At 44.1% G+C, this 22,201-nt stretch overlaps 1 protein-coding gene across 1 annotated transcript in view; it reads left to right on the top strand.

Moving 5' to 3' along the window:
* LOC133970813 (BAH and coiled-coil domain-containing protein 1) overlaps nt 1–16,179 on the top strand; it is a 67,171-nt gene extending 50,992 nt beyond the window's left edge. Inside the window, exons 12-28 of the mRNA XM_062407870.1 lie at nt 150–319; nt 417–553; nt 679–792; nt 3,532–3,646; nt 3,957–4,191; nt 4,308–4,493; nt 6,065–6,238; nt 6,365–6,648; nt 8,028–8,154; nt 8,245–8,359; nt 9,142–9,217; nt 11,149–11,257; nt 11,365–11,481; nt 11,586–11,747; nt 12,213–13,462; nt 13,608–13,844; nt 13,983–16,179. Coding sequence (XP_062263854.1) covers nt 150–319; nt 417–553; nt 679–792; nt 3,532–3,646; nt 3,957–4,191; nt 4,308–4,493; nt 6,065–6,238; nt 6,365–6,648; nt 8,028–8,154; nt 8,245–8,359; nt 9,142–9,217; nt 11,149–11,257; nt 11,365–11,481; nt 11,586–11,747; nt 12,213–13,462; nt 13,608–13,844; nt 13,983–14,192 — 3,818 coding nt within the window. The 3' untranslated portion in view covers nt 14,193–16,179. The remainder of the gene's footprint in view (nt 1–149; nt 320–416; nt 554–678; nt 793–3,531; nt 3,647–3,956; nt 4,192–4,307; nt 4,494–6,064; nt 6,239–6,364; nt 6,649–8,027; nt 8,155–8,244; nt 8,360–9,141; nt 9,218–11,148; nt 11,258–11,364; nt 11,482–11,585; nt 11,748–12,212; nt 13,463–13,607; nt 13,845–13,982) is intronic.
* Nucleotides 16,180–22,201: the final 6,022 nt, after the last annotated feature.

Raw genomic sequence — 22,201 nt, 5'->3', positions numbered from 1 at the left:
TGTGCACACGTAGCACTAGCATGCACAAACACCCTCTCACATATCTTGCCATTAGTGTCTCTTGACAAATTTAAGGAGTTTTTAGTTCAGCTGTATCTAAATCGAGCATAAATGTGAAACTAAATCCATGTTTTCCCCCCCCTCTACAGACGATGAGTTTCTGATGTTTGACCTCCAGAGCCTTGCCACCCTGGCCACCGCCCGTGCACTGGAGATGGGCACCCAGGAAGACAGCACTGCAGGATCAGGGCGACACTTCCCCGCCCGCAAGATCCTCAATTTGCGTCGGAAGTGCAGCTGGACGCCTCGCAACGAACCAGTAAGTCTACAGCTACAACGCTCCACTGTCAATTAGAGCAATCAATCTTTTGAAATGTTGTTTTTAATGCTAAAAATAACTAATATGTGCACTTCAGGTTTGCCCAGCCAAAGGTAGCATGGAAACAATGGATGGTCCTGAGCTTGCGATGCGTGTGAAGTTGGCTGAGCTACAGCGTCGCTACAAAGAGAAGCAAAAGGAGCTGGCCAAACTTCAGAGGAAGCACGATCACCAGTGAGTGCGACCTTATCCCCCTCCACCTCAAGCTTATTTCCACCCTTCACGATAACAGTGTGTCAATGTATTAGGTATCTCAGGAGTTCCTCTCACTGTCCTCTACATCTTCCATGTGTATGCAGGAAGGAGGAAACCCCCCGCAGCCCGGCGCGACGAGGACCGGGGCGGCCGAGGAAGCGGAAACCCACCCTCACCTCAGGTCCAGTGTCCTCATCGGAGGGCCAGAGAAAAGTCAAGTGAGTGTCGGTCGGCCCGTCTCTGCTGGCTGGATGCTGCCTGATAAGCTGGCCTCTCACTGGCATAAACAGGAAATAGGAGAATACAGCTGAACCACTTAAGGAAGTCTACTTCTGATTAATTCAACGCTGATGTTTATTGGTGCATGATTGTTGCGGTTGAGTGTGTGTGGGAGTCAGGGATATTTGGTGTATGTGTGATATGTAAACGATACATACCCAGGACTTAGGTTTCAACACGGCAAACTGCAAACCACAGTGGCCTGACTTCGGTGCATGTCGAGCTTAGCTGGGCAGTGTTGGAAGGTGGGAGGGGTGGCTGGCTGGCTGGAGGGAGATGACAGGCAGAGGATGTAATTAGAGTACTGTGAATTCTCCTGTAATCTGTCCCAGCAGCAGGAATGTGACACACCACTGCCATTGCGGCCCCACGGGGTCACCGGGAGTCCAAAGGATAATATGACGATCCGACAGTCCAGGCACCCGAGCTGACATTTCGAGCTTTCATACAACATGTGTTTGTGAAAGAAGAAAAAATAAATAAAGCAGTTAGCGGAACACGTGAGAAGAACAGGAGAAGAAGAATAGGGGACATATCAAAAAGAAGGTTGAGGGGGAAGCAAGAAACAAGAACCCTACTTTATTTCAAAATATGCTGGTGACATTTTTAAAAGTTCAAATGTCAGCTTTGGTCAAAACAGGGGGATCAGCCCTGTTTGTGTGTGGCACGGCAACTGATAAACCAAACAGGCCTCGGGGATAAAGGTTTGCTGTCAGGCTTCAATTAGCCTTGTCGACAGGGTTTGGAAAGGCTTAGAGCACTAAATGTCACCTTGCAGCATTCTCGCTCCCTCCATCTTCTCCTCCCTCTCTCCGTTTCTCACTGTGGTTTCTGGGCAACGGTCCATAGTGTTCCCAGCTGCCCCTCTGCCATGTCACCTCCACTCTCCTTCCGCCCGTGCACCCCTGCCCCCTTGCCAGGCCAGCACTGATCGGAGTGGGGACACTGATGCTGGGTGACAATGACACTCAAATGAAAGGGTAACGGGCCAGAGCCCTGCAGCGGAGTGCGTTGGAGGGGCCCACGCGCTGGCGGTGGGGTGTTGTACAGTAAACTGCAGTGTGACTCTCTATTGTGTTAAAAATTGGAGCCAAGGCTCAGGCACTTTGCTTTTCCAGGGATCCAGGCTGTTCTCCCTTCAGTGTCTGCGGACGCGTGTTACTGTGAGACGCTGCAGAGAATGACATGACACTCCTGAGCAAGGAACAGGCAAGCAGACTGGGGACTGATTAGCCCCACGTTGCGTTACATGGCAGGGTTATGTAAAAACGTGTACTGCACCTGCCACTCATGCCACTACAAGACGCTGATGCTTGGGTGCTATGATGGAGGGCAGTGGGTCAGTGGGTAAGAGCCCGGCCAATCTCTGTCTTTCGCTTATTAAACTGGAACCACAGAGAGAGCGTGTGGCAGTGTCGGAGCCAGCGATGGATTCGTGCCTCCCTGTCCGTGCATTCTCTCCATCTGCACAATTCGGTACGGATGCAGCTGTGTGCTTATGAGCATTTATCCCGGCATTGTTTGTTTTCCATGCGTGCCACTGTTATGCCAATGGGTAGAGCACTTGGGTCCTTTGTGGTGCTACTTTGATTGGGGAGGGGGCTGGGGGGGGCTGCAGAGAACTTCTGCCTGCCAGCAAACCCTGCTAATCAATTCTGTTTAATTAGTCACTGTACGCTCAGCCCCACCAACCCCCCACAGTGGGGTGGGACTCTGTCACATTGTGTTTGTCGGCAGCGCGAGGCAAGCCGTGGAGGGATCTGCCTCACAGGGACAACTCACACTCCACTGCGGCCTGTGTCGCTCTCCTGTCAGTCAATGGGCAGACAGTCCGACTCCCAGACAATCACCTTCATTCTCCTCACGTTCTGCTACACACACACACACAGACACTCTGATTAGCAGATTCACACAAGATCAAGGCCAAACGGGCTGTGTTTCTGCGCTGAACGCGACAGGGGAGCATGCACATATTTGATCCCTGCTCAATGTGCAGTCACAGAAATATACGCAAACAAAGAGGCGACATGGAAATTCTGGATATGCTTTAGTTATCTTTGTCACATTCAAAACACTGCTTACTCTGTAAAATGCAGTGGCTGCGCGCTCACCAGGAGAGGGGACGTTAATCTTTTGTCTGAGCATGGCCAGGCTCATGTCGGTGTGGTCTGTTGGCACGCTTCCAGGGGGAAATTCGAGGGGTATTTGGAGTGGCTGGCCTGTGATGCTGCTCAGCGTAGGGGAAAGAGTGTGCCACAGTGATGTGAAAATGCAACTGGAGAGCCACGGATTTTTTCGCTGAGAACAATGGAGCCGCAAACAAATGCAATGCCCTCCAACCGCTCAGTGCATCTTTCAAAGCTCTGCGGCGTCTCACAGGCCGCAAGGACACTCCCTAGATGTGGCGTTAAGGCTCATTATGCCACACTGCCCTCAGACAATCCCAGGGTCCTTGTTAGATCCCAATTTTTCAAGTGTGTGGCTCAGACACTGGGTTCTCCTTTTTTTCTCTCTCCTTTTTGTCATTCTGTTCATCAGACAGAGAAAGGAGAGTTATCAGATCCCACAGAGAGGTGACTCAACTCTGTTTTCCCCTGTGATGTTCTAGCCCCTCTTTCTTCTTGCAAACCGCCACCATTTTTCTCTAATGAATGCATCTCCCTTGTTTTGACTGGCAGGTCCATGGGGGCGGGGCTTGCACTGTCGCCTGAGGACCTTGGAGCGGGCGGAGACAGCCAGAGAAGGAAGAAGAGGCTGTCCAGTCGAGGCTTTGAGCGACTTAGCAGCTCACAGGTTAGAGTCCCCTTGTCCTCCTCCCTCTTGTCCTCTGTGCAACCTGAAATGAAAGAAGGCCGTCTTTGTTTCTTTGTGTTTGATATACTCTTTTGTTGCACACAATTTCTAATTAGGTGCTACCCCCAGGAGTCAAATCCTCTGCTCTCCATATTAATATCTCTATTTCATTGAGGCTTCTGCTGTTCCCTTTTCTGTGTGGGAACAAATGAGAGTCCTCTCCCTCTGACCTCCTGATGCTTTTGCAGCTGCTGTGACCCAGGAGTGTAACCGGCCGTCTCTGGCTCTCTCATCTCTCTCTCTGTTGCAGCAGATAAAAGCGCAGGGCTGCAGAAAAAGCAGTCTTCACAGCGTGCTCAGCTCCAAGCTGGCCAGTGATGTGGCTCAGCTCAAACAGAGAGCCCAGGGTAAAAAGAACCTCTCAGGGCCTGTCTCCAGGGACAAGGAGGTTTCGCCCTGCAACTCTAACCCCAAGCACGGACACAGAGGCCAGAGCACAAGCAAGGTGGAATCCCGGCGAGAGTCAGGGGGACAAAGTGACACAGGTAGAAATAGAGCTTGTTTCCCCACGCCGCTTTGTTCAATTATTGAATTTTGAATGTCCCAACAATATGCCTTAACTCACATTTGAACTGTGATTTGTTTTCGCAAACTTTTTCAGCAGCCAGTGTGGACAGCAGCCCCCAGGAGAGCTGGACTGGGCAGGTGCGACATGGACGTAAAAAGGGATCGACCTGCCTTACACAGGGTTCCTCCTCCTCCAGATCGAGGATTGTCCGTGGCCAGAGACAGGACGCCATGGCAGAGGGAGAGAGCTCCCCTGCAGAGAGTGACTCCTCTGATCAAGGTGAGGCAGTGAATACAGAAACTTGTGTCTACGCTGACAGGTAATGAAACTGGCTCAGTGGTAAACCATGTCCTCAAAGCAACTGAGACCGTGGCATGTTTGCTGGCCTTGACCCCTACTGTATGGTGTATTAACGTTTTCTCTCTGGCTTCTCCCCTTTACTACTACTTAAGCAGCCATTCATTTCGCTGCGGATATCATGTGATCATGTTTACAGCAACTCAACACCGTCGTCAGCTCTTATCACCACAAACTCTCTTGACATCTTCGCTCGAGAGATATTTGTTTCTTTTTCGGGTTCTTTTCATTTATGCATCTGTTGCGTGTTAGAACGTCATCAACCACCCCCAACCCCCCCCACACACACACACCCCAGGTCAACTAGGGACCTCCTATTCCCTGTTCTATGAAAGTGTTGCATGAATGACTGAAAAGCCACCTATGAAGGTTGGCAGTCAGTATAGCTCATACCTCCTCATAGACCCAACACTCCCCTTAATGCACCAAATTTCACACATTCATAGATATCAGTACCCTAAATATGCAAGATTTTTTTTCATTAGCATCCATAAATTATTCCCTGTGAAAACAGCCTAATACCATTCAATTTAATGTTAATCTGATCAGTTTTTTCTGTTTAATGGTTCGGTGTGTACAATTTAGTGACATATAGTGGTGAAGATGCATTTTGCAGCTGAATACCCCTCACCTCACCGATCCAAAGCTGAAAGGGAACCTGTGGATGCCTTGAGTTGTCAAAAGGTCCAGTTTGGACTGCAGTAAAAAAACATAGTGGCCTCTGTTCCCGATCTAAACTTACACTAAAATAACTATTTATTTTAATTTATATTTCTGCCAATAGATCCCTATCACCTAAATCTTACACACTGAACCTTTTATCGTGCGTATAGACAAACTTACAAATCAACCAGCAATCAAAGCAAACCTCTTTGGCCTGGGTGATGATCGCAGAGCCTGAAGCCCACACAACTTGTTCCAAGTGTGTGTTTAACCAAAGTATCGCTGACACATTGAATCGGGTGTCCTGCAATACCACTTTATGTGCATGCTATTGTTTATTTGTAAATCCCCTTTAAAAGCAATGAGAGGTGAGTGAAAAGGTGTTGATGAACGTCTTGTAACAGAGACGGGCGTGCATGGACATTTGACACCTCAGCGAACAGCCTCGTTGGCTGATCTGGGTTAGATGTGCAGCCACAGCTGTGGACACTTGCCTGTGAGAGGCTCTGACAGCCCTGGAGACTAGCTGACTGCGCCAAAGAGCTGCTTGAGAAAGTGCAGTGACACACACACACACACACATGCACTGTAGCATGTGGGTTCACACCAGGAAATACCAGGGAGGCAAAGCACTTCATAGATCATTTCAATGAACAGTTAAACTATTTACTTGTATGCTAATGAAGTGCCTGTGAAATGATGGAGAGGAAGTTAAAGAACTTCACTGGTGGGTAATGACTTCAAGAGCTGGATCTGATAAGCCAAGTGGGTTCATAAAAACCCACCTAATAGTCGCATCTCTGTGCTGTATTGTTTTCCGTCTCCATTAGATGAAAGCGAAGAGGAAGGCAGTTATGATACTGATGAAGGTCAAGACTACAGATCCCAACCCCCCAGAGACGTCATTTCCAGCTCCTCCATGACAAGCCCGAGTCCCTCGTCCATTGTAAAGCTGGAGGCCAATCAGAAAGCCAGGAACAAAAAGCAGAGACAGGAGCTTTATGGTAAGGCCGTACTTTGAAACTGATTTATGAGTCAACAAAACTGCCCCTCACATTCAGGGGGAGCATCTGTTTTGTGTTTCTCCTCCTGGCTTGGTCTGAGTCTATTTCTCTAATTAAACCGCACAGCTTCCCAGTGTCTGTCTGGAGCTGAGGGACTGGTCAAAGTCAGGGAGAAGCCCCCCTGCAGGATGGATCTGGCCCCCGCAGTCAAAAGTCGCCGTGAAGATCACCGGCTTGAGGGCGTCAGAAGGCAGAGTGGATCTCGGTCTAAGGAGCCTCGGTGGGGCGGCCTGGGGACCAGAGGCAAACGCTACAGGAGGAGCATGGGACTGGCCACCTTCCCGACCACCAGTGAGAGGCTAAAGAGGGCGACTCGCAAGAGCACCAGCTTGAGAGGGGCCATCAATAAGGTTAGCAAAACACATTTGATAGACATTTTGATATACAGAATGAGAGCAGCTGAATACATTCACGATGCATACGTTTTGATGATGATGTCATTATAAAATGCCATTACAGGATTATTTATGATTTAGCATTCCCTGATGGGTTCAAATACAGCACACTCTCAGGGTATGCGTTGCCCATGCTCTATTTTATCTGAACCGTAAATGTCTGGAACTCCCATGTGGACATTGCGGCATAGTTGCCCTTTCAAAAATGCAGCACATAACCAGAGACCGTCCATGTGAGATGTGTTCGCACATAGAGGATACATACTCGTCGTCTGCTCGTCTCAGCCGAGTCGTGAATGCAGCCATTCATTAGTAAGAATTCACATTACATTGATGTTGTACTCTGAGAGTGGGCAAAGTGAAATCTGTTATAAAGTCTTGTTCACCTGATTCAGTAATTTGCGTTTGACACAAACATCTCCTCCATGTGATGCCTAGAAAAGTCCGGGGTTGCATTTGAGAAACTAGCTTTTGTCTCACAGCCTCTACCTGGTGAAAAAGCTGCTTCTCAACTCCTCTGCAACGGAGTAGTAGATGGAGAGAGGAGCGAGCTTCTCATTTTTTTCGGGGTAATACTGGCGACTGTCTTCTACGGAAAGTAGCTGACATTTGTCCAGGAAGTCATTAGTTTGTCTCTGGGGTGCTTTTCTGACTTAAAGTTACTAAGGGGGTGTGAAAAGCTGGTAATTCAGCCACAAATTCGCCAAGTTGGCAAAGTAAATGCCCCCTGATAACGTAATAGAAACTGTGTGTGCTATTCAGTTTCAATAGCAACAGCCAATGGGGAAACTCCCGACACTTGGCCGCCTGTAATTGACCAATGGCCTCATCAGCAACTCAATGCTGTCTGTCAGTAATTGACATTCATGACTCTGGGCAGTGTTTGGTTCAGCCTTCACTAAGGAACCAGACACATAGAAATTGCCAAACTGAATCCAAACGTATGAAAATGTGACATGTCATACATTCTTTGAACAAATCTCGCGATATCTCTCGGTCTCCCTGACGAATTGGACTCTAGAACTATTAATAGTGATGTGCACATTGCACACAGCCCAGACTATGGGAGGAGAGGCTGGGAGAGAAGCTATGGGAAAGAGGTGGGAGTGGGGGTCTCACACCTTCTACTGTGACAGAGTGAAAAACATTTTGGATTAAAATGGCTACAGATAGAAAACGATACAGGCGCTGTGCAGTCCCCTGTGGATAGCTGCTACTTTGAGTTGCACGCTAAACAGTTTCTCCTATCTTTCATCACACTTTCTATCTGAACTTTTTTAACCATCCACACATCCATCTCTTCTCCTGTCCGTTCCGTCTGTTCCATTCTGCAGCCAAAGGGACGAGCAGTTAGTCGGCTTCTGGAGAGCTTTGCGGCAGACGAGGGCTTTCAGATGGATGGCAGCAGCTTCTCAGAAGAGGAGGAAGACCGCAGCTGTTCATTCAACAAAAGCCCTGAATGTAAGACAATACACTGCATTTCTTGCAATAGTTTTCCCAACAGCAGATAATGTCAGTGATTAATCGTCATGTTTGCTTTTCTTCATGCAGTTCCTAACTGTGTCCTGACCAAGGAGCTCTTAACCGATGGACTCAAAGTGCTGATCTCCAAGGAGGATGAGCTTCTCTACGCTGCCAGGATCCACTCTCTGGAGCTCCCAGACATGTATGCACATTAGCATTGGTTTAATGAGATGGTTTTCAAATATTCATGTAGATAATTAAAATGTTATCTAAGATTATAGCTGTTTTCAAACACAAACTTGTGTCTGGAAAATTGGTTCAGGACATTTTCCAGACCTTATATGTATGAGTTATGCAGCAGGAGATTGTGTTTGTCAGATACGTTCACAAAAAATTTCCTCTCTATTCTCACATTGGCTCATGCTGACAGTGTCCAGGCATTTTACCAGGAGACTGGAAGGAAAAATTCTAGAAAGTGCTCAAATCAAGTGATTCAGTCATTTTGGTTCTTACGTTCTACCACTACTGACAATTTCAGGAAAAATTCCAGACTTCAGTTCACCTCTGAATGCAGCTCTAGATTACTTCCCTCTTTCAAATTACAGTGAAATATTTCTTCCTTTTTCAGTGTTCATTCTGCTACAATGACGTGAACCAACTATTGCAAATAAATCCTTCTAGACTTCAACAAATCATAAGAACTCATGCAAACTAGATTTATTAATCTTTAGAATCAAGAAATGAGAGGACTAGAAGTTTTCTCTAATATACACATTTTGTGCCTGTCTCTTCCTTACATAAGAAACCCCACATCGCCTCATACGTAGCTCTGGTTATCAATATAGCTCCTCAGGCTCAATCAGCGAAGGGATGCTCTAACAAAAGCAGAGTGGGAGTAACCTATGTCATGGGATCAGGCAAATATAAAACAAGCATCTGGAAATAACCTCATCTCTTATTTTCTCATCTGTGCTTTTTCTTTAGCTTCAGCATTGTTATCGATGGTGAAAGAGGAAACCGCCCAAGAATCTATTCGCTGGAGCAACTGCTACAGGAAGCTGTGAGTTCACCCCGCTGCACTAAAACAGTCTTTGTTACAGAGTGAGCTAGCGCTTGTTTGGTCTTTTCGATCGCACAACTCTTCTATTTCTCTTGAGCATCCTTCTCACTGCTTTTTGCATTCTTTCGTTTCCTTCCATCCTTTCTACGGCTCTGTCACTTCCTTTGCTTTCTCTCTTTCAACATCCTTCGACACTCTCTCAGGATCACTGAGGCCATCGAAATCTCGTTACGTTTATGTGTGTGAGTGTCTGTTAATGTCTTTGGGTGGAATAATCCAGTGCACACCTAGATTCGTTCAGGTTTTGGAGTTTCAATAGGAGAGGGTTTGAACTTTACATCCCTACTGGCTAAAGTAATTTAAAGTCTGAAAAAAACATTTATAAACACACACACACACATATGGATATAGCTATGAAAACAACGGTGCTGTCCTTTTTGTGTGCTGCAGCACGTTTGTTCCTTTGGATGAGATAATTTGTATTTGTAATCCCCTTTCAGTTTCTTATTTAGATACAATTACAGTCATCCATATAATGAGGCATAATTATACAAAGCCCATTCTTAACTGGTATTCATTCACATTGATTTAACCTGCGCTTCCTGGTGTGCTTTGCATCCAGAAAGTAAAGTTAATTTTTAACGTAGCAAGTGACTTTTGCCCAATTTTTTTGTTTTGACTCAGTCTCTGTGGACTATGGTCTATGAACACAGAATCGTCCTCGAAGAATAGAGCAGAGTTTAACTGGCATGACTGGTCTTACAAATGAGAGCAAGATAACAGTGTCTTGTGATCACATGAATAGTAATTTCTGCAACTGTACACATATTTTAGAACCAGCTGAAATGTCTGTTATTATGGTTAAGTGCAGCATGTGTTGACCTGAGCTGTGCTTTTTTGAAGGGTTATAACTAGCAAACATTTTCACTGGAAGTCCTGAGCACTCAATAGCCATACCCATAACGTTTTTTAATTAAAGCAGAATGAAACACTCAGGACATAATGTACGCAAATTTAAATGCTAATACCTTTTAGATAAACACTTTGTCCCTGGCGCATTAGATTAAAAAACAAATCCTAATACCTTTATTTGGATCTTTCGAACAAAATAATAAAAAGACGTCCAATACCTTATTATTGTTTCAATCTCTCTATCGGCTAAAACTTATCATAACATTTAACTGTCCCCAAGATCAATATTCATCAGGTTAGTGTTGTCCTGCAATTAAAGACACTGCCCTTCACAAATTCTAGCCTTGCCTCCTTTTACTATTTGAACGCTTATCTATGTTTACTTCCATCGATTTACACTTGCTCATATTATATCATTTTCTCCCCTGGAAGTTCTACACCATTCAAGCGATTCTAGTCTTATCTAAACACTCATCCGATAGCAGCTGGCTCTAATTATGCCATACTTCGTGTCTATAAATTAGCTCAAAAGCCATTTATATGACACCAATAACCCCTATTTTCCCTGAACTCCCATTTTACAAGCCCGTGTGTCCCTCCCACCCTCTACCGCCACATCCACACCTCATCAGTCAAAGGGTCCCTTGCCATGGCAACAGTAAATGAAAGCAACCTGAAAGAGCCCCCACTGAGTGGCGGATGCTGGGGCTGCCTGCATTGTTGGAGAGAAGATCTGGCAACCTGCAATCACAAGCCCTCTATTCAGGCCCTCTTTAGTATTACTCAGCAAGTCAGGATTTACTGCATCATGGCTTCCGTTCTTTTCAGCCCTGACTGGCACATTGGCATGAGATAAGTGCCGCTTGGAAACGTGGCACAGTGGCTGCCCATGCACAATGCTCCATTGCTCTCACAGTGTATCTGTGCGTGTGTGTGGTTGTTTATGTGTATGTGTCTGTCTGTGTGTGCTTGTGTGCAGCATGTAATGAATCCTAATCATGTTTTGGTCTGGGTTTCAGGTCCTGGATATACGTCCTGAATCGGATGCTCTGCTCAGCGAGGGAACCAGGGTGTGTGCTTACTGGAGCGAACGCTCACGCTGCTTATATCCTGGCTATGTACGCAGAGGTGAGTCACCAGATTTTTCCATCCCTGTTTTCTTCAACTTAATATCTTACTGCATATACATATGATTGTTGCCTACACATGAATAAGTGCAAATATGTTCCTTACAGTTGGTTCATCTGATGAGGGGAAACAAGGAGGGGTGATGGTAGAGTTTGATGATGGAGACCGAGGGAAGATTTCCATCCCAAACATCCGCCTCCTGCCTCCAGGATACCAGATTCACTGTGGGTGTTTTCTCTCTTTGTGTCTGGGAATTGTCCTTTTATGTTGCAATGTATTGTCCACCTGTAACAAAGTGCTAATGATATTCTACCCCCTTCTCCTTTAGGTGGGGAGTCATCTCCTGCCCTGCTGGTATCCAGCGGGACAACAACCAAGAGAAACTCCAGTCTGGAGCAGGCCCCCATCAGTGACAGACACTCTGACAGATTCAACACTATCAATTCTATAACAAGTAGTCAAACACTAAATGTTCACAAAAGAAGACCAGGTAAGAATGAAAACCAATCATGTTATTATAAAATTCAAATTACATTGAGTGAAACATTTTAACAAATATTTTAAAGCATCATATGGAAGTATTTCTTCTTTATTATTCTTTCTATTTAATCTGATGCTTTATCTTTTAAAAAACATGTGCTTGTAGAAAGATGCTGTATTTTCTTACGATTTTAATGGTTGTGCTTATTTACACTTAGTCAGACAGGTGTTAATTCCAAGTAGCTTACTCTTTTTTTTATTGTTTCTTTGGACATATTCATTATATTAAGAAGTATTTATAATATTGTGTCTTTATTATTCACATAAATTGGGGTGGCGTGAAAAGAGTAAAGTCAATATATGGCTGTCACAGTGTCAACATGAACTATATAGATCTATAATAAAGAAGCAGTAGGACAAATTTTTTATCGGACTGTGTGGCTAAAACATATTATGTATGTTTTCTTAATTTAAGGGAGACCAAAGGGTTCTGGGAAAAAACAAAAGCAACAGCAGCAACAAGCTGAGAGTGCTAATAAAAATCCTTCACCTTTCCTGGGCTGGCCCTTATTAACCAACACCAGAAAGAGGACATCCGACAATCTCTTTCAACTCAATGGGGCACCCAGGAAGGTCCTGAGAGGGAAGGAAGATGACCGGTTTACCTTTTCTCAAACCCAACCAATGGCTTCCGTCCCATCCAAGGGCCTTTTTAGCAGCAGCTCCTTTGAGGTGGACTCATTTAGCAGTATTGCAAATGGCTACTCCTCCTTCTGTACTCAGTCTTCAGGGCAAGGTCCAGATTTATCTCTGAGCCCCAGAAGTGGACTGTATGGCCAGAAGCGCAGACAAGATGAGTCGCCAAGGGGCAGGAAGTCTGGACAAGAGTTCCTTGTAAAATTAGATCATGAAGGTGTGACCTCCCCCAAGACAAAGAATGGCAAGGCTCTACTGTTACGAGGTGGATCTTCTAGTGTGAGTAGTATGCCCAAGACAGAGGCCTACTCGCATCCAGTCCTTCTGGTTAAAGACAACAAAAAGGGTGGTGCCTCCAAGGTCGAACTTCTCCTGAAAGGAACCACACACCAAAGAAAGCCCTCCCCTTCTCTGCGTCTGGGGGACTATGGCGATTTGGGCTTCAGCTCCCACCGAGACTGTAACAGTTCCTACTCTGATCTGGATGATGATGATGATGAAGAAGAAGAGGAGGAGAGGAGGAGGAGGGCTGCATTGGCTGCAGCCTCAGGAGGACTAAGGACACCTGGCCGTTTCCTCTCTCGTCTCTCTGTCTCCTCCTCCTCTTCTGGTTCTTCTAGCTCCTCCTCTTCAGGCTCTCTCTCCAGTTCCAGCCTCTGTTCCTCAGACAATGACTCGTCCTACAGCTCAGAGGATGAGGAAAGTTCTACTCTAATGCTGCAGAGTTGTCTGTCTTCCCACCGGCGGCTCCTGCCACCGTCTGAACCCACTACGTCTTCAAGGTCACATCAGCAATCCTTTGTGGCCAAAGCTGTTGCTGTTTCCAATACCAAAGGTGGCCCGACGGACCAGATGTCCAACAGCAAGTCTCTGAAGAGGAAAGAATGCAACAGCTCCAACTCTAAACCTAAAGAATTCATGAAAAAGCCTAGGATGCTTGCTGATGACAACTCATTTATTCCTAGGCCCAAAATGTCTGCATTCCTAGCAGGCCGACAAATGTGGAAATGGTCAGGAAACCCTACACAGGTGAATAGCACATCCTTGGTTCTACTGCATACCGAATAACATTTCCGTTAATGTATTATACTAAATCAATAGAAGTCAAGAGATATCAATAATAATCATAAATTGTCATAATCAAACATTGGCTAAAGTGTCTGATTTTCCACAGAGGCGAGGTCTTAAGGGCAAGGCCAGGAAACTTTTCTACAAGGCCATTGTACGAGGCAAAGACACAGTGAGAGTGGGAGACTGTGCTGTGTTCCTCTCAGCTGGACGCCCTAATCTCCCATACATTGGTCGAATTGAGAACCTCTGGGAATCCTGGACCTCCAGCATGGTGGTGAAAGTCAAATGGTTCTACCACCCGGAAGAAACAAAGCTAGGCAAAAGGCATCGAGATGGCAAAGTAAGTAATCGTGGAGGTTTACACATTTAGAGATGTGATTACTGTGGTGTGTGTAGCTAATGGAATGGGACTTTTCAAATTACTTTCTTTCTTTGTTGGTTGTAATGTTGAAACTGAACTTGTCTTTGTATAACCCAGCACGCCCTGTACCAGTCATGTCATGAGGACGAGAACGACGTCCAGACAATCTCTCATAAGTGCCAGGTGGTGAGCAGGGAGGAGTATGAATGTCTGACTCGCATTCAGAAGCCGAACAGTTCCTCCCCAGACCTCTACTACCTGGCTGGGACGTATGACCCGACAGCTGGTCAGCTGGTCACTGCTGAAGGGGTTTCCATCCTGTGTTGAGCCTCCATGAGGACACTACTGAAAGACTCCTCGGACTTTACCGATATGACAGTTAAGCACTGGAAGATGCAAAATTGTTCCTTGGGCATGCCTCGATGTCCCATGGACTAAAGGTCAACACCAATGCATGGCTGTCTAAGGTTACACACTGGAGTCTATTGGCATCTACCTTTGTTAGATGTGAAGGGGATGTCCATAACTGGTTGATCCTTTCAAGAGGAATAGTAGAAAGTCTGGGTCTTCCTGGGCATCGCAAAATTCAATAAGTGGCGTTTCAATCGTCGAACTAATCTCTTTTAATAGATCCCATGTGATTGACACCTTCATAACTGGTTTTAGGACTTATGCTTCCAGCTCCTATCATGTGTCACCAAAGGAGAGCTGAGATTGCGATGGACTGTGCAAAATACCACAAGGCCGAAGAGTCTCAGCGGACCAATTCTTTAAAGGTAGCCTTACCTGAGGGAATGGAAAAACGAAAGTGAGGCACGGGGCTCTCCCCAGACCTCTTTATTCCAGGGAAGTTGAAAACATGTAAGGATGTAAAGTTGATGTCTGTAAATATTTTTGAAATTTTCCCAATCAAGCCATACACTTCAGTACCTCTCACCTGTCTTTACTGTTCAGGTGTACATTGTACAGTTCAGTTATTGTATTGTTGTCTGTTGTCTATATGTACATAAAAGCTATTTTATATAGGAGTTTATTGTATATATATGAGATGTATCTTTCCATGTTTGCGATTGATTTATTTTTATATGGGTGTGAAATACATTACCTTGTTTTTCCTTTGCTTTGGGAAGTCAAGATTAGAGATGTTAGTGTTGCACTGCATATGCCCTGCTGAGACAGAGACAGACAGAGCACAGACAAAGACAGAAGGAGTTAGTCTACAACGGGACGAGACACACTTTCTGAGAGAGAGGAGTCATCCTGTTTTAAAATAGGTCAAGTGGCTTTTTGGTATACGTGTTCTGTAACTTTGCATTTTTGTTATCCTATTAAAATACAAAACAAATGAGAGAGAAAAACAAGAGAAAAATTATTTATGTACCTCTCAGTTGGTCATCGTCACGAGGCAGATCCCAATGGACTGCAATCACGGGTCAAAAATGGTTTAAGAGTAATGATATGTGTGAACCCTTATGACACAATCTGTGTGTGATAAGTGTCCTGGCATCACTATAATAATGTCCATTCAAATCAATTTAGAACAAGACTGGGTCTTTTAATGAAAATGGGTTAGTAATTGTTCTCATTGGTTCAGCACATTATTACTTACAAAATACCAAAGTGTCTTTAATACCTTTATTTTCTTAATTTAAATTTAACATATGTCAAGCACCTGTACTGAACTCAAATCAGAAATCACTGGTAACTTAGAATACTTGTCCTTCTTGCATATACTTGCATATATATTGGCTTTGCATTGTGACAATGGTTTCTTGCACATGTACCTGCAGTTTTGTTTAGTACAAAACATTGCAGCTAAAGGCCGCCTGGGAGTGTGACTATGAAGGTCAAGGTACTGACAAAGTAAGATGTTGAGTGCTGACAACAATGTTGGAATTAGTATATTTTATTTTCATCAGTCATCTTTGTCTATTTTGTACAGTACACGCACATACTCAAATGCTAACTGTGAAGGACAATCAGATTCACAAAGCAATGGACATAGAGTAGGTTCACTCAATCTGAAAAATTCCTTAAGTTTATTTAATTTGTGCCAAGTACATTTTGTCTGTTTTTTTTTTTTTTTGTTTTGTTTATGCAATCTTAAGTATTCTTTGTTCACAAAGTTGTATTTGTTTTTGTTGGCCAACATTTTATTTATTGTCATTTTTGCTGTTTGTTCATGCCAAGAGCGCTTTATGAGAATGTGACATTGTTTTTATTGATGTGATGTCGCATTTGCATTTCTTAAATAAAACTGGTCTTGTAGAGGCCATGTAGTGAAAAGAAATAAAGCAACACTGGATTATTCTCATCCACAATCCTCTGTGAATTAATTCCATTCTTTTTGGCTCTGTCCCCTTCATCTGACTCCATCTGCAATTTCCCACCAACACATGTATGTGACACTCAGCTTTTTCACCTATTTTCAAAATTTTGTGTCAGTTTGCGAATGAAAACACAAATATCAACATCTTCAAAGCAGAACAAATTTCCCTACCTTCACCAATGTGTGTACATGTGTGTGTGATGTGAATGTGGTTGCGTTGACATTAGAAAGCCACTCCTCACTGTAAGTGACAGGAAACACACAGGGTGAGATATTACAGAGACACCCCTCAGAGTGGAATAGCTGAATATACATGATGAATTGAATTTTGTCCTCCAAATGGGACAAATGGACACAATAGAGACAAACGTCTTCAGTCCGTGACAAGCAGCAGCACTTTATTTCTGCAGATGATTAAGGTCAGTGTCAGTGTATTTCAAAAGGAAGTAGAAAAAACAGGAATTGTGAAAGTCTATGAATATATATGGAGCAACTAGCTCACAGCGAGGTGCGCACGTCGTCAGCTGATCCTCTGACTAAAACAATCAGCAGCAGTCGAGTCAACAAGTCTAAAAGGCATCTACATATCCAGCTCACACCTTTTCCCCCGTAACCCTCCCCCAGCCTGCACCTGTTCTAGTTTCTAATTACTCGACGTGACGATAGCAGCACTTGCCTCGCTGTGCATTATGTATATCACATATCTCATTTATATGTGTGTGTGTGTGTGAGTGTGGGGTGGTGGTGGGGGGGGGGCTCTGTTATTTATACCCCTTTGGGAGCTTTAACATGCTCCCCTCTGAATTTTTGAGGCTACTTGGATTTATTCAAGCCAAATTCAATAAGCACGAGTACTTTTTCTGCCAAATTCTTTTATTTGTTGCGATAAATCTTTTGATGTGAGTGTCTCTGGCTGAACTAAGTTTATGTGAGCTTTGAGTTCTTTAGCAAATAGAGCCGGATCTGTCAGTGCATCGAATAAAGCCTGCCGGGTCTTAACTGCCAAGCCCTGAAAATGTGGTGTTGACTGATTCAGAGAGAAATGTACATTTTCATGATTCATGATACATTTGCCCATTTTTCTTTTAAAATGAATTGGTTCTTTGTTGGGGTGGTAGAAACTTATGAGCTGGAGCCAGAAGCTGAGTAAAACTACTTTTCCTCCCAAGGTCCTTGAACAACTGTGTCAGCGTTCAGCCGGGGGATTTGTCCGTGATTTCGAAAAGTGCAATTTCTGTATTTGTGGTGTAACTCAAAGGACATATTACTTAATTTAGGACCAACATTTTTTATAAAGGATCGAAGGATCAAATATCACAACAAAAGAGTTATATTTTATTCAAATTAGATTCTTGTTTCTCATCAAAATAAAGTGATAGGTAGAAACTTGGACTTTGGGCAGAGAAGGTCTCTGGTTCGTCTCTGGTTCGACTCCACGGAGAGACAACAAAAGACGAACCTGGATTGATCTGTCCAAAAATCCAAGAGTCTCCCTACCCTGTCTAGGTGCCCTGAGCAAGGCACCTTACTCCCCCAACATCTGCTCCCCGAGTGCTGTACGTGGTCGCTCACTGCTCTGTTTGTCCTGCACCAGATGTGTCAAAAGCAGAGATTACATTTCCCTTCCTGCATGAATGTGCCTTTGCATGTCTGTGCATGTGTTTGGGACTAATAAATGCATCTTAATCTTAATCTTAATCTTAATATCATAACTCTGGAATGGAGAGTACATGTAAGGTAGGGCGCTCTCTAGTGGAACAAAAAGCGTGCTACATCAAACTAAATTATCTTTCAGACTAATTTTGAATCGAATATAGAGGAAAACAATGAATTTTAAGTAGTTTAAAAATGGGAGCAGAATGTTTACCCCCCCCCCCCCCCCCTGTTAATTATCTGGAGCAGCAGGTATATTCATCTATCACACTACATTATCCATAAGCTTCTTCTGCATCGTTTCATTTGCATACATGCTCATCTGCCTGGACAAAGCGAATCTCTGTAACCTGAATACGGGAAATAACCACTGGCTCAGCCTGAAGGAGACACAATGTGGGTCAATGACCTTTCTCTGCAGGCCCAGGGGTCTTTTTGTCCTGCATTGAGCCAGAGCGCTGCCACCCCTCCCCCTAGTGCCTAGACAGGGGCTAATGGGCACATCAGTCATCCCTAACAGCAGCCCATCCAACACAAACAGAGCTGTTTACCACCACAACCTTTTGTGTTGACTGTGGCCACTGCCCCGTGTCCGAGCCGGGGCCCTTCCTGTATCAGCGGCATGAGGGTAGGACAGACTCTCCTCATCGCTGGAGCTGAGAACAGAGTTAATGAGTGTGCGTGTGTGGGGGGTTAGGTTACTGTGTTGGGAGTGGATTTACTTCATATATTCTGTGTGCATAAAGTTATCAAATCAGGACAAGAATGGCACTCAGTAGACTGCACACCTCTGCAAAGGCCCAAATTCAACCACATTTAAATTCAATAGATCCTGATTTTTATTTTGTTCTGCACCGAATAAAACACACTCCTAAATATCAGTCCCCTAAATGTCCCTGTGTTTTTTTCATCAATAAGTGATTCTCTAAGAAATGAACAAATATGTCAATGAAACATCCTCATCTCTTAATGATTTAAATTTTACAAAACAAAAAAGAATAAGCAAACCCCTCAACAAAATTTCATGGAAATCACTTGAGTTGTTTTGCATCCCTTCTGCTAACAGACAAACAAACCTTCATTAAATCTCTTTGCCAGAGGTAAATGGCATGGCACTCAGAGTGCATACCTCCACCAAGGCCCAACAGACCCCTTCAAAACACATTTTTAACACACCCATAGTGATATCAGTTCCCTAAATGTGCCAGTTTTTTTCATCAACATCCATACATGACTCAGTCCATGCAAAAATCCCTGTGTCCGCATTCAAATTTGAATAGGTGCTTCTCTCAAAGTTAGTGGAAATACATTTAGTTTTCTTGTGCAATCAAAAACAAACCAGCCAGCAAACAAACAGACAGGGATAAAAAATATATAACCTCCTTGGCAGAGGCGATGAGGATTCATTTGGGCTCTGATAAAAACAATAAAATAAGTATTAATTTTGAACAAATTTTCCTCAGTCAACTGCCCATGCTGCATCGGCTTCACCTAAACACGTCAATGCGTCAAAGTCGTCTATTTCTCTCCACATTTGGTCTCCAACCTGGATTGTGTTACTTGACGGACCGGCCTGTCGGCCTCCCTTTTCAGTGCCTTTCTGGTTCAGCTCGCTCAGCATCCAGGCCGTGTTGCACAGTGTCAACAGGAGGAATGCTTTGCTGCACAAATATCTACACCTCATAAATTTCTCGCCCCCGGGTTGACCCTGTCTGGCCCCTGGCTCTGAGGGGGTTGAACGGGGGACAGACAGCCTGGTGTGCATGTAGGTGTGTGTGTGTGCGCGCGCAGCAGTGGGCTTGAGGTTAGGTCCTGGGTCTTAACAGGGTGCTGGGAGAGGAGAGCAGGACAAACACATCACTCAGATGTTGACTGCGTCTTCTTCATGAACACTAAAGCCTTGATCGTTCCTTTTTGAGCTTATCAATAATAAAGCAGTTATAGTCACTGTAAAATAACCTCAACCATCCTGACTGTAGTGAACGCAGAGGCTTTCAAGCTGTTCCATTACGTGGTGTAGCAAAAAAAGGAATATCTTTGATTTCTACTTACAAATATTAAAGATTGAGATCTACAGATGAGAGAATTGTGGTAGTTTTGTGTGCATGAATGAAAAATCCAAAATTACAGGAAAGTTTGAATCATTTCCCGTGGTAAACAAGATCCCGTCGTTTTGCTTCACGTGCTGTAAACCTCCAAAAGCTGAGAGCGCGTGCACGTTTACAACATGCGTAATGGAAGGCTTTCAGGGCTGCGCTGAATGCCGAACCACCTGCTGTTTTCAAATACCTACACTTCCTCGTGAGGATATCCTGGACTAATGCGTTCTCCTGACACACACACGGCAGCACACAGTCCACTCAACTGCTCTCTGTGCTGCGTAAGGTGGCCCACGTCCAGCCATGCCACCTCGAATCCATTTCTCCGTTGCTCATTATCAGATCAAATCAAATCAAATCAGTTTATTGTCACATGCACCAATAACAGCATCATCGGAGCAGTGAAATTCTTGTGACATGGCAGGCAAACATCTACGCAGTAGGCGACTCTACAAGATGAAAAAAAATAACATACTATGTAACATAACATATAACATAACATTGTAACATATAACATATACCATAGTCAAGTGAATATTAAATTAAGTAATATGAATATGTATGTATAGTCAAATTAAAGTCAAAATTTAATTTGGCTTGCAAAGATTCTGTATCAGCTATGCTAAAATAACTTTTCACAGTATTACATGGTTTTACCGCTGCTCCTCGTTAGATGCTTTACCATTTCTTGTTGTGGAATGCAGTTTTTAATTAGTCTTTGAATGATTGACCATGGAAGATATCCAGAAAAGGAGAAATTCATACTGAATATAAAGATGAGTATTGAGATTCAAATAAAGCCAATATATCGTGGATTCAAATGCCGCCATCTTGCACATTTGAAGCAAGAAGCAGCCCACACGTGCTCAACCAATTTACGAGTCAGTCTCAGCTGTCAACAATGTTCCACTCTGATATAATAGCATTCAAAAATGGATTAATACCAAGCTTATAAAAAATATGAATGCTTGAACAAATATCAATGTGGAAGGAGCTACCTAAAATGACAGAAGCCATTTTTCTAGAAGAAAAAATGTATGTGCACTTTTACTTTTTTTGTTTGCTCCATGTCCCATCCACTAACACGGAGGAGGTGGGGTTTGTGACCTACTGCAGCCACCAGGTTGGTGGCTGCATTTTTGGGCAACTGTCATGTCGGCCGTCTTTATATACAGTCAGTGGTTCATACGGCTATTTACAGAGGAAGGTTGATTTGGGTAATTTCTTGACGACTGCTTAGAAAAAAGGAGATTCAATTAGCACATGGTCTCAAACTCTCTCAGGTGTGTATCCGGCCTAATCTACTCACTCTGCTCCATCCTAATGAGATGGATGCAGTTTTTGAATGGTTCTCTGAATCAAAAAGATCAATAATTTCTCTTTTCTAAACTCTGTGAAATATGAAACAATTGGGTTGTTCAGCTGGTTGTCACTTGTTGCTCCTTACCTGAACTTGAGTTTGATCTATCGAACCGTGTATGTTTGTGTGTGTGTGTTGCTTATGTCGTGTTGCAAAGACGTCACTGTGCCAACAGCCACTGTTGTGCTCTCACTGTCCACAGCACTCTACTGACCCAACAACAGCAGGAAAAGTTACAGCCTGTAATAAAAAGGGTCAGGCGCCTTCTCATACTATCCAATTTGTAAGTGCTGAACAGCTGGTTACACTCTATATCTCATAAATAATAAAGGAAGCCCTTTGGCCTTCCTGGAACAGAGATCAGCTATGAACTCAATTAATTAGTTGTGCCCAAAATTAAATGGAATTAAGACATGTAGTTGTAATGAATCCATAGACCATAGAGTTACCTTTTCAAAAGGGAATTACTGGAACTGGTCTCCAAGGCAGCAGGTGTGACTCTTGTCCTAATTCTTGAAATTATCTTTCCCATCAAAAAAAATAAAAATAAATAAAGTCAGCAATTATACGGGCCCCGAGGCTGTACTAGAGTATGATCGTTTTGTTCTTTCACAAAACACACCCATTGCTTGCCACACCTTCCTCTTTTGTGGTGTTTGTGCATTCCTGTGTCGCCAACCCCTCCGTCTAGTTCTCCGGGGTGTTTACCCCCTCTCCCAGTAACTCTTGCCATCCCATCTCTGTTTACATTGCTCTTCCCCTCTATTTACTCTGTGCCCCAGCACCCTGGTGCACCGCGCTCCAAACAGCTGTTCCATTATGGATATAGCAGCCGCCTTAACCACACAATGCTGCCACAGAGCTCTCTCTGACAGCCCACCGCGGTCGCTACCAC

This window comes from Platichthys flesus, chromosome 16 (genome assembly GCF_949316205.1).
Source record: "Platichthys flesus chromosome 16, fPlaFle2.1, whole genome shotgun sequence".
Lineage (NCBI taxonomy): Eukaryota > Metazoa > Chordata > Actinopteri > Pleuronectiformes > Pleuronectidae > Platichthys > Platichthys flesus.
This window is presented reverse-complemented; position numbering and strand designations above follow the sequence as displayed.